Below are 17,314 nucleotides of genomic sequence, written 5' to 3'. Positions count from 1 at the left end.
CCAACGCGCAATTCCTTGACCGTTGCTTTGTAAGAAGTAATTGCCGTGAAAACTCAAACATTCTACATTCAAACTACTACAGTAGGGAACCGATTATCTGGAACGATCGGGACCATCGCTATTCCGGATAACTGATTTTTCCGGTTTTCTGAATCGCTACAAAAAGCCGTGTTTTTATTGTTAAACCCAACTAAAAAAAATTTTTTTTTGGAAATAATCTTAAAAAGAAGAAAAAACGATGGAGTAATATACTAATGATTATTTCCAAAATGATGGTAAGGTAAACATCTTTCAAAAAAGAACGAAAAATCCTAAAATCTTATGAGGAAAAAAATTTTTTTTTTTCAGAAATGGCGGGAAAATTTATCGAATTTCGTTCTGGTTTTTCGGTTTTCCGGTTTTCTGATTTCCGGATAACGGGTTCTGTACTGTAGTTACAAGTCCCCCACTTCATATAAGAAACTGATCCATATTTAAGAAATCACAAGAAGCCGCCTAGGAAAAATTAACTAAATATGTAGAAAGGCAGTAGAAATTTCATTGCCCAGTGCAATAGCATGTATAACAATTTTTCTGTCAAAGATTTGATTTATAACATTTTCCTTCTTTTGTGATTCCAATTTCTTTTGTACTCTTACAGACTTCAGGAAGGTAATTACCCTCCCTAAGTGTTAGAAAGACCACCTTAGTTGACAAGATTGTGATTATCTCTTATCTCTAAACTATTTTCATGTCATTTTGCTATTGATTCACTCCCCTAAATATCTAATAAATTTTACATGTTCAATTTAAGGTTTAGGAAAATAAAAAATTCTGTTTAATAAAAATAATAAATAAAAAATGAAAATAAATAAATAAATTTTAAGCAATTTTTGCGCAAGTCAAGACATATTGAGAAATTTGCAGATTTTAGGAAAAATGACAATTTTGCGGAAATTCGCGCCGCGACAAACCTGCAGCCCTAACTATTATACAAAAATTCTAGTTTAAAAATAAGATATTCCTATCACTTATTTGCCCTGCCTTTTATATAATGTTTTTCTCATTTATGTTACTATTGTCAGTGGTTTCGGCCAGGGATGTGAGCAAAATATACTGGTACAAAATTTTGCTTTATATTTCTGTTTAAGTTTTAAATATATTTTTAATAATATATAGTACATGACCTAATCATTTATTCTTACTGAATAGTAATTTTGAAAACATTTTCATGAAAGTTGAGTACTTAAAAAAAATTTATTGGTTTAAAAAGTTGACAGATTAAATAAATATTTAAAAATTTTAAGCATATTATCATCATCATAATAGTTTTTAATTTATGATTTGATATTCATCTTAAAAACCTATCTGTTTATTTATTTCATCAGTGATATATCTTAATTTAAATTTTTTTTTCTTCTAGAAATCAAGAAGTACAGATATATGCAGCTAAAACTGACCTATTAAAGTTTATAAATGACACTTTGACTTCACTTGTTTCATATCAGACAAGTAGTGTTTTACTTACTCTATCTACCTTTGTTCGTAATTGTCCTGAAGCTTTAAGCTCTTTCATAGAAAAACAGGGAATTCAAACATTGAGCCTTTTGCTCAACAATTCTTGGACAATTCGAAAGGTTCAAATGAGAATTGTTGATGTGCTGAGAGATATGACAGCTGAGATTGTGAGTATTAAGTATAGTAATATTCTGTCAAAAGAAATATTTCATGTTTTATAGTGTTATTGTATTAAATAAAATTTTATTAAAAATATGCAGCTTATAAAAAAATATCATTTTTGAAATGGCCTGAAATTACACATGCTAATACTTTTAAGTGTAAAAGATGGTGTGTGTGAAATTTTGACCTTTTATATTCAATATAAATAAATTAGAGATAAAAGCAAATTAAAACAATAGCCTACAGCAAAAAACAGATTCTTATGATTTAAGTCAGTGGCATGCTTTAAGTCTTAGTGCCCATGGGCAAAACATTGAAGTATTTTATCAGAGCTGATAAAAATCATGTTTTGTTTTAAAAAAATATGTATTAAACATAGGATTTTTTAAAAAATTTCAGGTCAGATTTTTTTTAAAAATTCTTTTCGTGTATAATGATTGAAACTCTAATAAAATGCATAAATACCTAATATAATTTAACAATATTATTTAAAAATAATACTGCTACTAAAATTTTTAATTTCTTAATACCACGAATAATGAAAAAATTAATATTAAAGTACTTCAAACTAATTACTGAATAAATGAAGTCAGTTTCAATTCTGTAAATGAACTTTGAAGCAATGTAAATGAACATGCAGTAGCAATGATTACAGGAACAATAAGAAAAATTCTTAAATCATTTGCAGAATGTGGCATAGAAACAGTAAAGTTGCTTTTGTTCAGTCAGGTTGTTTTACTATAGTATTCATTGTCCTTGAAACTAGAAACCTTGATTCATTGACAGTAATTAAATAGCAAGCAGGATGAGTGAAGATTAACTGGCAATATCTTCTTCATAACCCCAAGTGAAAAGGTCTATTATTATGCTTACTCATGCCACAGTAGTTAGCTATTAGATCACTAAACTTTTCTTCTGAGAAAGAGTTATGTTTTATTATGTTGCTCTGTGGTAAAATGTTTAATAAAAAAATGTTTAATGCCAAATGCTGTCGAATTTTGAAAACTGTAATAAGGACACTTTAAATAGGTGTAAAATGCAATTATGTATTTATTTATTTGTTACCATTTATTTTCATTTCAAAATTTACACTCAAAGTAGAACTAGCAATATTTATTGCTAATATGTATACTATGGTTTTTCATTATTTGAATAACTTAATTTATTTGACTTATATAGAGCATTTTAATTTTTATAGTATGATGATAATCCTGATACTGTTTCTTCTCTTCTGTTAAGAATAAAGAAGTAAGTTTTCTTTAAATTTTTATTTGTTTTGTTTCATAATTTTTATCATGCTTTGAAGTTACTTAATTATCTGTTAAAACGAATTACAAATGTTGACAAAATTGAAAAAGAGAACTAGATATGATCTCTTATCATCAACTGTTAGTCAAATTATAAATATTTTGGCTCTATATGATAGAAAATTTTAAACTCTGCTTTAAAATTGAAGTTTGGGTTTTCTGATGAATGTGACTTATTTGACAATAAAAAGCAAAAATGACTCACATATAAGGAGAAAAGTAATATCGTATTGTTTATTTGGGTTACTTGGGATTTTACCGTGAACATTTTTACACTGAGTCTGATTCAAATATAGCCTATATTTGTGATGGCTATTTTGATTCAGAATCCTTCTAAATAAAAAGTGATTTTTTTTTCTCTTATTTTAAATGGAGAATGTAAAGTTAATATCCCCCCCTCCCAAAAAAAGAATTTTTTTTTTGTCTCTTGGAGATATTGTTATTGACCTAAATGCAATAAAATATTCCTTCAGTTATCTGATAATTTTTAGAGACTTGATCCTGATTTGCCTATCATTTCATTACCTTTATATTCAGGGCCATTTATTTACATGTAATTATTCTTATAATTTTACATTATATTTTATAATTCTTCTCCTTTAGTAACATACTACAACCTGTATTTTTCTCTAAAATGTTGCTTTTACAATAGCTTTAGGAACAGGTTGTTGTTATAACTTTTATTGTTTTTGTTACAACTATAGTACTATTTACAGCAAAATTTCCAAGAAAAATATTATTTTGCCCTTTTAACAGCAACTGTGTTTCTAACACTCATGTCATAAGATAGTTAAATATTCTTCTCCAAGCATAAAAATTTACTCTCAAGTAAAAGATATTGTTACAAATTTAAATGTGAATAATTTTGTAAATATTCTTTTGTTGTTAGACTAAATATTGCAGATAGACCTTAAATAAAAAGTTTAAGTGAAAAATTCTGTATTAAGTCCTTAAAGACTTCAAAAATAAGTCTTAAGGACTTTTTATTAATCTTCAATCCACACACACCACTGTGCTCGGTACAATATTCTTTGAAATTTTAAAAGTCAAATAATAATTTGAAACATTCCAAGGCAATTCTAGTTTCTTTCGATTTACCTGCATACTGCTATTTATTGCGGATATAATACCTTCAAAACTAAAATAGTTTATCTTGCATATCTACTGAAACATGCCCTATGCTTTTAGAAAATATATGTAGTATAGTGGACTTCTTGGCTGAACTTAACCACTGAAAATACATACAGTTTAAACCACTTGCAATTTATAATTGTTTAACTTGTGAGAAAAATTTAGAAAGTCAAAGTGAAAGCCATTATTGTGATAATATACAATGAAATGCTAACTTTCATACTGCATGTACTGTATTTTTACTTTTCAAGAAAGCTTTGTAAAATAACTGGGAGAGTTTTTTACAACTTACAAAACTATGAGTGTTACTCAAAAATTTATTTATATTTTTTAGTAAAAAATAATTTTTTTTAAGTCTATAATATTTATTTATGGCTGCTTATTTCTTTTCTATTAAAAACTAAATTAGTTAAAAAAAATTTAATAAATTAGTATGCTATTCATTAAAAATAATTTTTTGTGTTAACATAAAGGGAATTTACAAAAATTTCAAGCTTAACTCAACTGTTATTACAGTTTTCTGTCTGTTTATTGAATACTGATATTCTTTATCATTATTAATGTCAGAGCATTTTAGAAAATAAAATTTTAAAATTATTTTTTCAATTGCACTTATTACTGTAGCCCGAAAAATAATTTCAATGTAAGTAAACTCTTCTTAGAGACAGTAAGAAATACTCTTTAAAATTCCAATCTAAAGCTATTTCTTTCCTAATATTACATTTATCTACATGAAAATATATTAAGAGAAATAAGGAAATATAGAAAAATACATTAATTCATATGAAGTATATTATCATTAAAATTAAAAAGAAATGCTAAAAATAAAATAACTTAAAAAAGTTTGAAAAGAAGGAAAATTATATTTGCATTTGACTTTATGTTTTCATACATAAATTTTAATGTTCTTCAAAATATCATATCGTTAAAATTGCAAGAAACTGTAATTGCCTTGGATTGTTTTACAATTTGATTTTAAAAATTTTAAAGAACATCTTTGGCAAGGCCAGATTAACCATTAAGGAAACTTAGCCCGTACGTAGGGCACCAGAGGATGGGTGGCACCATAAAGCCTAACTTAATGTTCCCAATACATAATTTTTTTTCGAAACATTGTTTATAAAATTAGTATTTTGAGCTTCCATTTTAGGAGTAGTGTTTTAATAATTTATCTATGCATTCTTAATAATTTTTCTAATTATTCTAGATAACAGCATTTCTAAATAAGAATTTTTTCATAAAAAAAAAACGGAAGATGTTTTGTATAAAAAATTCTTGTTCTTGCAATGAAATTAGGTAGTGAATTTCTATGTGACAAAATCTCTATCTACTTATCCATTACAATGATTCTATAGCATACTGCTATGATATATGTTTTCAGAATATTTTCCGTAGTTGTAACAAAGTTAATACTTTAGCAATTAGATTTTTTTTATGTAAAAAAATTTAATTAAAAAAAATGTGTAAAAAATTTTGATGTAATTATTTAATAATGTAAAAAATTTGATTTTTGATGTAAAAAAACTGTTATGCATGTTTTCAGTTGTGGTGCATGTTTTTGTTTTTATGTGCCGCACAGTTTTCTACAAATATTTGCCTATACTATATTATTAATTAATATTCTTATTGCAACTGGAAAAAGTAATCAGCAAATTACGTAAAGGTTGTGTTGGCACCTATTTATTTCAAAATTTTACGTTAAATAATTTTTTATTCATTAAAGGAAGAAAAAGAAGCTGTGAAGAACCATTTTTCAAAATTTTTTTGTGGTGGAAAGGTAAAATTTGCACAAATATGACCACACACTTTGTATCAATTATGATTTTTTATGTCTATCTATCTATCTACCTATCTACCTACCTACCTACCTACCTACCTACCTACCTACACACCTACACCTACACACACACATAAATATATATATTGAATATTGAAATTAGATTTTAAGACTTAAAATATATACCATGTAATATGAATACAAACTAGTTTTTTGATGAGAAAAAAGAATTACAATTTCCTTAGGGTCTTGTATAAATACAAATGTTATATAAGTTGAACACAAAAGATGTGTAAATTCACAATGTGAACTGGATGTTCTTCGACGGTAAAAAATATGTTAGAAAGAGTACCCATTAAAACTGATTTAATTTTAAAATCAAATGAAAGAAACAAGTAACAATAAAATCAAATGTTCAATCAATTGAGTTTGGTTTAGTGCAAGTAAACTATATTTTGTACATCTGATAACGAACTTTGTTAAAATTATAATTAGGAAATAAGAAAAGCACTAAAAATTTCAAATTAAAAATTAATGACAAATTTACGAAAGATATTTTTATTAATTGAATTTAAGAATATGTTTATTAACTAACAAAGAAAAATCCATAATGATAATGATTAAAGTTTGAGCTGATCAAAATTATGAATACACTTTAATATATACAGTGTAAAGTTGCATATCCGGAATCGGTGGGACTTCCAGACGTCCGTGTGATAGATTTTTCCGTATAATAGGCCCCCAAGGTAAACAGAGCTTAAAATGATCTAATAAATGATCTGAATCTAACAAGGGAAATTAGGGAAGTGTGACTTGCCAATTTTGAAATAAACTAGTGGAATGTATGCCTTATGAGGAATAATTTTAGGGGGCAACATTCGTTTCGGCCCATAGAAGGTCCTGTGAGAGATAAAAAAAATAATTCAATATATAGAAAAATCAGTATTTTATTTCTTCAATGCAGACTATTAGTTATTGTAATTGTCTCATGCTCCAGTTAATTAAGTATTAATTAATTAATTATTTATTAATTATGTATTGATTTGCATTTACATACTCCAATTAATTTGGAAATTTTTTTTAAAAAAAGATAATAAAATTTGATGTCAATTTTTTTTTTAGAAATTATGCTAACAGGTTTTTCTGAAAAACTACAGATATATAAAATTTTCATAATGCATACATCCCACTAGTTTATTTCAAAATTGGCAAGTCACACTTCCCTAGTTTCCCTTAAGAAGCAAAAAATAAATAAACATTATTTTTAAGGGGAATAATGTTATAGTATTAGAATATCTAATCAATCAAGTACAAAACATGCATTAGAAAAAAAATATTATTGCTGAAAATATAGAAAACGAAAAAATTTGACTGTTATAAAAATATTAATTCGCCGTTTTGAACTAGAACGATTCAAGCAGAAAGGGGAAATTCACTTCATTCTGGAACAAAGCTTAAAATGATCTAAATCTAAGAAGCAAAAAATAAATAAACATTATTTTTAAGGGGAATAATGTTTTAGTATTTGATTATCCAATCAATCAAATATGAAGTATTAGAAAGAAAAAAAATTATTGCTTAAAATATAGAAAACGAAAAAAATTTACAGTAATGGAAATAATAATCTGCCATTTTTAACTGGAATGATTCAAGCAAGAAAGGGAAATTCTGGTCATTCGTTAAGGTGGGTAGGTAGAGGAGAAAAATTCATTTCCTCCTTATTTGTGAAAGGAAATAAGTGTAAAGAGGAGATCATTCAAGTTGAGGGTGAGGAAGGGACAAACTATTGTTTTCTATCCAATCATTGGCTATTAATTGAGCATAAAGGCGGGGCACGCTGATGGAGTTCTCTTTATTTTTTCTTGTATGACTGAAGGAATCTGCTAAGGAAAGAATGTTACCCCCTTTCTTCCCCCGCCTCCTAAATATTACATGGTCAGGGGAGGAAGGAATGTTTCTCAAGGATATGTATCCTTTTAGACCTATTCAAATGTTCCATTTTGACTCTCCCTCCACCTTAACACTTGCAGCCTTTACCCTTTTCTTTCAATAAAAAGGTTCCAGGAAATGCCTCTTTTACTAGCCAGCTGCATAGGAAAGGAGGGGGGAGGGGACTCAATTGTGGTCTTTTGAAAACAAATCTCCCTCTTTTCCTGCATTCCAGAGTAGGAGTGTCACTAATAGTCACTCAATGGTCTTGGTAGATCTTCTCTTCCCCTTTATGATTTATGGGTTCAATGCATAAATCAGGGGTTCAGTGCAAGCTCCAAGAGAAAAAGCATCAAAAGACCTTTTCTTTCTTTCTTTTTTTAAGGAAATGGGAAGATGAAGAGATGTTTGTTTAGTTTGATTGCTAAAAAGTGTCCGGGAAATCGATCCTTCCGTAAAAGGGACGTCCAGATATGGGATGTTACACTGTATATTAAAATATAAATATATTTTGTTAAAAAAGACATATTTTAGGGAATAGAGTTTATTAATATTAATTCTGTATAAATATATATGTGTATATATATATATATATATATATATATATATATATATATATATATATATATATATATATATATATATATATGTTGAATGAGTTAGTTTATATTGTTGTACATAGATGGCATCACAAATGCTGACATAGATGGCAGCAGTGTTGCATTAATATAACCTCTTATCTATAATGAAATATTTAGTCCAGTTTCAGCCTTTACCCAGGTATGTTGATTTATTTGTTGTGATTTCCATGCTTAAATTATTGGGTTAAGTCTTTAGGTTATGGGCCCAGAATGCTCCAAGAAATTTATAGCTAACATTTATTAAGTTTAATATATTTGTTTTTAAATTCTTAGCTAAATTTTAGAATAAAAGATAGATAAAATATGGTAGCAGTGTTAATGCATGGTTAGGCTTAAATGCTTAACACTTAAATAAATGCTGTTTCTTCTTTTTCAAACTTTGTAACTAGTTTAATTTAACTATGTTTTAATAGAAAATTTATTTTATAGTTATATTTTTTGATAGTTTAATTTAAAGTTAACAAAGAAAAATAATCATGCCAGGGGGAGAAGGTTCTTTTAGCCATAAGAAATTAACTGGGAAGGCAAATTATGCTGATTGGAAGTTTGCCATGAGAATGCACTTAATTAAAAGAGATTTATGGGATTATGTTGAAGGGAAAAAGGAAGATGCAGCTTTAGATGCCAAAGCTTTGTCATACATAGTTGAAGGGGTTAGTGAAACAATTTTTAATGATTTGAGGGACTTATCTAGTGGCAAAGAAGCCTGGGAAGTATTATCAAAAACTTATGATGATAAAGGAATAACTAGAAAAGTGTCTGTAATTAAAGATATGGTTAACACTAAGTATTCAGATTGTAAAGAAGTGGGACTACCTTCATAAAGTAATTTCAGTATATCAGCAATTAGAATCAACAGGAGTTAAAGCAGATGAGGAATTAATAGCTGGAATAATTTTAGCTAGCTTCCCTGATAGATTTGAACCCCTTATTATGGATTTGAAAAATTGTGGGGAAGAGATAACTGTTGATAACGTTAAAACTAGATTAACGGCTGAGGATGATGAACCTAATTCTGATGGGAATTTAAATCAAGCTTTTCCTAATGAGAAGTTTAAAGGCAGGAATAAGTTTAAGGGGAAATGCTTCAAGTCTAATTTGTTTGGGCATAAAAATATAGATTGTCAAAGACCCCCACACCAGAAAAATGGGTATGATAAATTTAACAAAAAGAGTAATGTAAGGCCTACTTCTAGTAAGACTCCTATGAAGGAAGAAGCTTATGTAATAGATATCATGTCACAAATTCTAATCCAAATCCTAATGTTTGGTACGTGGATTCTTGTGCTTCGTTCCATATGACCCCATATAAATAATTGATAACAGATTACCAAACTGCAAGTAATAGTCAAATTAAAGCATGCAGCTCTGTTATAGAAGTTGAGGGGGAAGGGAGATGCCAGATTTGCAAATGCCAAACTTAGATCCTATTTGCTTTGCCGATGCTTTAGTGGCAATAAATGAACTTCTTTCTGAACCTAATACTATTGATGAGGCACTCAATGGTAGTAATGCCTGACATTGGAGGCAATCTTTATGTGAAACAATAGCGGGCAACATTAAAAAACAAAACTTGGGACATAGTAAATAAGCCTAAAATTAAAAACATTGTTGATTGCAAATGGGTATTCAAAATAAAACAATGTTAATGGAGATATTGAAAGGTACAAAACCCGTTTAGTAGCTAAGAGTTTCTCCCAGATCAAAGGAATAGATTATACAGAAACATTTTCCCCAGTAGTTCGTTATGTAACATTAAGAGTTTTGTTGGCTTATGCAGTTCTTTATGATTGGGAAATCGATCAAATGGATGCTGTTATGGCTTTTGTTCAAGGGACACTAAATGAAGAAATATACAGAAAAATTCCAGATGGATTTAGTGAATATTGCGAACAAAATTTAATTGGGAAAATTCTTAACTTAATAAAGCTCTAGATGGCTTAAAGCAAAGTGGCAGGCTTTGGTATCTGACATTAGAAGAAGGCTTAATTGAAATGGGATTTAGACAAAGTTCTTTTGATAGTTGTATGTATATTAAACTAAATGAGAGTAAAGAACTTGCAATTGTAGCTATTTATGCAGATGACTTATTAATTTTTAGCAAGTCAGTAAGGCTTAAAAATTTAGTGAAGAAGCAGCTAAGTAAAAGATTTGAAATGAAATATTTAAATTATTGTTTAGGGATTAAAATAGAGCGTAATGGATCAGAAGGGTCCATTAACCTAAATCAAGCCCAATCTGACAATGAAGGTGGTTCTAATAAGGCACAATCAGATGATGAACGTTCTAATAAAGAACAATCAGATGAAGAAGCAAAGGCTTCAGGCTCTGACAGAGAAGACGTGTGCCACGAGATGACAGTGAAACTGATGATGAAGGAGAAGAAGAAGGTGGTAAACGACGAAGACGTAAGAAAGATAGAGAATCCAAGCAAAAGAAACAGAGAAAAGATGGACTTACTGCCAAGCAGAGGAGCAGAATCATTTCTAAAGCAACTATTTCATCAAGTCAGGAGTCTGACAGTGGAAAAGAAAAGTCTAAAAGAAGAAAAGGAGCAAGTGATGGCAGTCAGAGTGATGAAGACAGGCCAACCAAGAACAGAAATTTTTTTTCTGTTAGTGAACCTAAAAAGAGGAGAATTGTATCGGACAATAGTCAAAGTGAAGAAGAAAAACCATTAGTCATTTTCATTTACAATAATGGAGCCATAAGTTTGACTAAAAATAGTCAATTTCACGGACGAACAAAGCACATAGATGTACAGCATCATTTTGTACGTGAGGCCGTGAAACTTGGTCATGTTACAATACAAGGTGTAGAAATGTCTCAAATGATTGCGAACTATTTAACAAAAACTGTTAATAGAACTAAGCATGAACATTGTGGAAAATCAATGGGACTAAAATGATTTATTTTTATTTTTTCTGCACATTTGTGATTTTTCTTTTAGTATTCCCAAAAATGTAAACTAAAGTGGGAGTGTTGAATGAGTTAGTTTATATTGTTGTACATGTTGTCATCAAAAATGCTGACATAGATGGCAGCAGTGTTGTCATTAATATAACCCCTTATCTATAATGAAATATTTAGTCCAGTTTCAGCCTTTACCCAGGCATGTTGATTTATTTCTTGTGACCTCCATGCTTAAATTATTGGGTTAAGTCTTTAATATATACAGTGAACTCTAACTTATGCACCGGTGTAAGGGACCAACAGAAAAAAGCGCAAAAGTGAAAAACTTCAAAATTCTAAAATACAACGTAAATTGCAGGGACAATATGAATAAATATGTGTCTAAAGATAAAATGTTAATATTTATATTGTTTTGGTATTTACTATAACTATACAAAAAATTTTTTTTACATAACTTAAGACAATTTATTTTCTCACAAAATATTCTTAATACATGTTTGTATTTGTTTTTGCCCACATATTTCAAAAACAGTTTTTTCCAGTTCATATAAAAGGGATAAGGGGGAGTTTCAAAAGTAATATTAAATTGTAAATAGTCCCAAATAGTGTCTAAAGCTTCTAATACTGCTGTGTGATTCAGAGGAACTTTTTCATCCTCCTCGGTATCATCCACCACATTCTCATCATCCACAAGTTTTAGTTTGACATAAATGAACAGTTCTTCACAAAAAATTTGAGTTTTATGGGAAGGGGTGAAATATCACATGATAAATTTCTAAGAAAAGTACTTGACGTCATAATATGCTACACAATAAGTTGTTCGATTACTACTGTCACTAAACAAACCACCTCCTTTTATTTACTCATGATGTCCATCTGTCTGCAAGTAAGTGCATGATGTCTGCAAGTAAGTGATAGCCGTCTCTTTCATATTCCAGGTGTCCTTTTTTTCTAGAAAACAGCATGGGAGTAAAACTAACTTCTGGACAAGAGGAATGGTCATTTTCTTAAAGATGAATGAGATAAAGATGATCATTGCTGTTGGTGTAACAGATAAGACACCCTATTCAAAATTGTTGAAAGAATGTCTTTCCAGAAACAGCAAAAATGAGAAGGTCACAGAGGGAAGAAAATTCAATAGAATCTAACAACATATATTTCTTTTTATCTGTAACAAGATTGCTAATTTGCTTCATTTTTAAATTAAAACTTTTTTTTTTTTTAAAAAAAGAAAAAATATTTAAGGGATAAAAAAATTAAAATGTCAGCCTAAAATTTTGGCACATAATCGAAAAATTTAGTTTTAGAGCGACGCATAAACGAAAGATGTTTATCATTATTTTTCTACCTAATGCATTGGGACCTATAAAAATCATCGTATAAATGAAAAAAGTGCTTAAAAGAGGTGGTGCATAAGTGAGAGGTCACTATATATATATATATATATATATACAGTAGGGAACCGATTATCCGGAACGATCGGGACCATCGCTATTCCGGATAACTGGTTTTTCCGGTTTTCGGAATCGCTACAAAAAGCCGTTTTTTTATTGTTAAACCCAACTAAAAAAAAAAAAAAAATTTGGAAATAATCTTAAAAAGAAGAAAAGTCGATGAAGTAATACACTAATGATTATTTCCAAAATGATGGTAAGGTGAACATCTTTCAAAAAAGAAAGAAAAATCCTAAAATCTTATAAGGAAAAAAACAAAAAATTTTTTAAGAAATGGCGGGAAAATTTATCGAATTTCATTCCGGTTTGGCCAGGACAGCAAATTTGGCCAGGACAGACCCCTGATGATAATTTGGACAGATAAAAAATTTGAAAATAATAATATTTCTGTTACTAAAAATAAATTTAATAATTGTGCTTAATTTACTTGTAGCTCGTTCGTGCATGAGATTGAAATAAATAAATAACGCATTTCCATCGTCCATTTATCTTCTTTTTTTTTAAATATAAAAATTAGTCATTCTTCATAAACGAGGGGAAAAAATATTGTTGGTGTAAGCACTAAAGGTTATAGGGAAACGTGGTTCAATTTAACTTAATCTAGCTTTCTGTGTGTAACTTACAATTCCACGGGATAACAGCAAAAATGGTATATTGCCAGCATTCGATTTTATGAATTCAAAGGCTCCGGAAAAGGAACACCGTGATTTTCAACAACATATGGATTGAAATACAAAGCTAAATTTTCTGAGAACCATTTAAGGACATAACAAGTGTAACCAATTGATTTACTGCAAAGAACATCCTTTCATCTCAGATATCTTTAAGCATCCATTAGGGAAAAGGTCCATATCTTTGAAAATTCAAATTGTCTTTCTTTCGAGGGGTTAGCGATAGAATAATAAGTGGTAACTTAGGATCTGTTATAAGAAAGAAGGAGGTCTAGTAAAAGCGAGGTTTCTTGATAGACATAATTTTTAACCAATAACATGATTTAAGCTACAATCAGTAACTAATTTCCCGTATCTACACACAATTAAGCATTTTGTTGAACACTTTACACCTTAGCTTAAAGTATTTTGTTTAACTTTGTTCGTGCTTGGATTATTTTACTTTTTGTTCATTATTTACTTCTATTTTTTTTCGAATTGTTTACTTTTTATTTTGCTTCATCAATTATTTTACTATTTGTTTTCGTGACTATTTTAAAAGAAAAGTTTCAGCCAACGATATAGTTACAGGCCTTTAAATAGGAACAAGATTTATGCAAAAATTTTAGACTTGATGAAAGTAACCATTTATTCTTTTTAAATTGGTTCCTCTTTTCTTCCCCATTGTTTATTGCAAATTAAAATGTTTTTATTAACAATACTTAGGGATTCTTCCTTTTCATTAGGCAGATAATTTAAATTATTGAATTTTAGACAGGTTTTTAAAGGCAAATTAATGAAATATAAGTTTGATTTTGTTTAAGTGTTAAAATGGCCTATTGACGGTGATTCAGCAGAAGTTTGATTGGGTGCAAGAGATAAATTTCTCAGCTCCCCTTTTTATGAAATTGCGGATAAACTCACTACTGAACTGAAAAGAAGAGGCGAAATCTATGAGGAATTTTTGAAAAATTTTCTTTTCTGAGTGATTCATTGCTGACCATTGACTTACAAGGGTTTTCTCAATTCTGCAAAAATTAATAAAATCGTACCCAGAAGACCTAAATAGTTACTAAGCAGTAGAGCTGAAGCAATTCCATACATATGTACACCAACACCATGAATTTGTGGAAACAAACGGCAGAAATTTTTTTTTTAATCATGTGCTGCTGAGTGTTCATTTTCTCAGTTGCATTGCATTGAAATCCCCTTAAGAACAACAGTGCAACAGGAAGAACTAGATACCTTATCTTTATTTTGGATAGAAGCTGGTGTATTGTGACAAATTAGCTTCAAAGATATTATCGAAGATTTTGCAATTAAAAAAAGTAGGAGAGAACTACTTAGATATACACAATGTAAACCAAAATAAATATCTTACATGACATTTTTAAGCTTTTTATGAAATATTTTTTCTAATGTTAGAGAATGCCGACCATTTAATCTAACGAATCTCTATGATGTTTCGTTAAAGTTCGATTTTTTTCATATAAGTATTAATTTACGACCTCTAACAAACCTATTTCTCCACCTAATTTTATACAAAGAATTTCGAAATATATATTGTCAGTAGTTATTAAGAAATACTGTGAAATTCTAAATAGTTTTAAGTGCCAGTGAAACCTAAATAAAAAAAATTTGTTTATTTTTTAAAATTTTTCTTGATTTCATTTCAAATGGAAAATTTTTTTTCACAAAATTTGTAATTAGCAGTTATGAATTATTTTTAATATTTTTATTTTTTTAAAATTTGAATAAATTCTTTTAAAAAATGTGATTTTTTATTTTAAATTAACTCGATACCTAATATGGGATATATTTTTAAGATGGGGCACCAAAATACTTTCAGTGCTTAGGGCCTCAAGAGGTCTTAATCCGGCCCTGATCTTTGGTCTAATAGTAAATTTTTATGCCTGGCGAAGCATTATCTAGAGATACTTTTATTTATAATGCAGTTATTGCCACTAGTGAAAAATTTTATTTTCCCCCTGGAAACTGCCAGAAATAGTAATGCTCAATTAAATGTAAAAGTTGAACAGCAAGCTGTTCCTAAAACTTTTATAAAAGTGAAATTTTAGAAAAAAAGCAGGTTGCAGGATGTTACTGAAAATAGATAATCACAAAATAAAATACAAAATCACAACTATAATTGCATGTAAATAAATAACCTTTAACCAAAAAATATTATCTCAAAAAGTGTCTAAATATGAAAAGTTTAAAAAATCCTAAACCTGTTGTAATTGTTTTCTTTCTTTTGAGTTCCCACCTAACTCAAAATCAATCTGCAGCAGGGTTTCTTAACCTGTGGTTCATGAACCCCTAAGGGGTCCATGAGTTATATTTTGGGGGTCCGCTGACTACTCCTAATTTTTAAAATGTTTGGAAGCCTACCCATTGCTTGTAAAGCAAGTTATGGCAGCTATAATTCCATTTGCTACAGTGTATCTTTGCAAAGCGGGATTTTCCACAATTGTGACAATAAAAACATAACATCGAAATCAATTGAATGTTGAACATGATATGCCCGTTTGCTTTGTTGAAAACCATCCCCAATTCAATTTGTTAAGTAAGGAAAAGCAGCAGCAACCTTCACATTAAAAATTTTAATTTTAAAAATTTTATGTACTATTAAAATAATAAAATTGCATGTTTTCTGATAATTGACGTTTTGTGTAATTATTTTTTTCACAGGGGGGTGGTTCGTGACTTCTTAAAAATTTTTAGAGGTCCATTATATCAAAAAGGTTAAGGAACACTGATCTACAGATTTATTCTTAAGTTTTTCTTTCAAATCACTTTTTTTAGCTTTAATAATAAATGCTTAAAAAATCCTAGGCTTGTTTGGCTAAACTATTTGCTTTCTACACATTTAATTGTAAGACTTTTAATATTTTTTTTTTATGTTTAGCTTAGTTGTATTTTAAAATTATTTTTCAATAAGTTGTACTTCTTGTTTCTTTCAGGAACTTTACACGTGACATTGAACTTTACTCTGTTTGTGATAAAATAATGGACCTTTTTCTTACTTTTAATGAGTACAAATTTCATGAGAAAATAGTTTCTGCAATGACTACTATGCTGGATATTTGTAAAGAAAAATTTAAAATAAGAAATGCTACTAAGAAGCTGAAAACTTTAATGAAGCTGTATGATCCTTTCAAAAGGTTAAATCTGTGGTATGAACCTATTATAGATGTGGAACTTAGATACTATATTTTTCAAGATCTAAAAGAACTCATTATGAAGCTCACATCTTACACTGTTGATATTAAAAATGACACAAAAAGATTAAAAACTGAATTATGAAATACTGAATCATATAGTTACTTAATCAACTCATTAATGTCAATTCAAAATTCCTTACTTTTTTTAAATTCTTAATCTGAAAACATTCTACATTGTTGAAACACATCCATATCATTTCATGAAGTATGACTATTTTATATTTCTTATAATATTGTAAATACATATTTTATTACTACCATAAATTTATATATTATAAATTTGTTTCATTATGTGTTATATTCAATATTATATTATAAATTTGTATTTTATTAATTTAAAAAAAAAAAACTTTGCTGATGGATAAATGGTCGATCAACAAATAAATAGTGAACTGTCTAGTCCAGGGATGGTGAACTTTCTCCGATTAGTGTGCCATTTGAGTTCTGATGTATTTTAAAATGTTCAGTGTGCCGCAGTTCAGTGCAATTTTTCTTTCTTAAATTAGATTTTATTTTACACTTGCTGTGATTTCAAACTGTCAAATTTATATTTTATTACTATATTGGCTGTTTTTTTGTTGTTGTTTTTTTTTATCAAACGAAATTGAATAAAAAGTATTTAAAAAATA

At 28.7% G+C, this 17,314-nt stretch overlaps 1 protein-coding gene across 10 annotated transcripts in view; it reads left to right on the top strand.

Moving 5' to 3' along the window:
* Sil1 (Sil1 nucleotide exchange factor) overlaps window positions 1–17,314 on the top strand; it is a 38,999-nt gene extending 21,685 nt beyond the window's left edge. For all 10 annotated transcript variants that reach the window (XM_016060556.4, XM_071188173.2, XM_071188175.2 and 7 more), the window contains 3 exons: window positions 1,403–1,664; window positions 2,858–2,907; window positions 16,425–17,314. In XM_016060556.4, coding sequence (XP_015916042.3) covers window positions 1,403–1,664; window positions 2,858–2,907; window positions 16,425–16,767 — 655 coding nt within the window. In that variant the 3' untranslated portion in view covers window positions 16,768–17,314. The remainder of the gene's footprint in view (window positions 1–1,402; window positions 1,665–2,857; window positions 2,908–16,424) is intronic.

Source organism: Parasteatoda tepidariorum, chromosome 12 (assembly GCF_982258835.1).
Source record: "Parasteatoda tepidariorum strain Cologne lab strain chromosome 12, Ptep-v5.0, whole genome shotgun sequence".
In the NCBI taxonomy this organism is placed as follows: Eukaryota; Metazoa; Arthropoda; class Arachnida; order Araneae; family Theridiidae; genus Parasteatoda; species Parasteatoda tepidariorum.
Note: the sequence above shows the minus strand (reverse complement) of the source record. Positions and strands in the feature narration are given on the sequence as shown.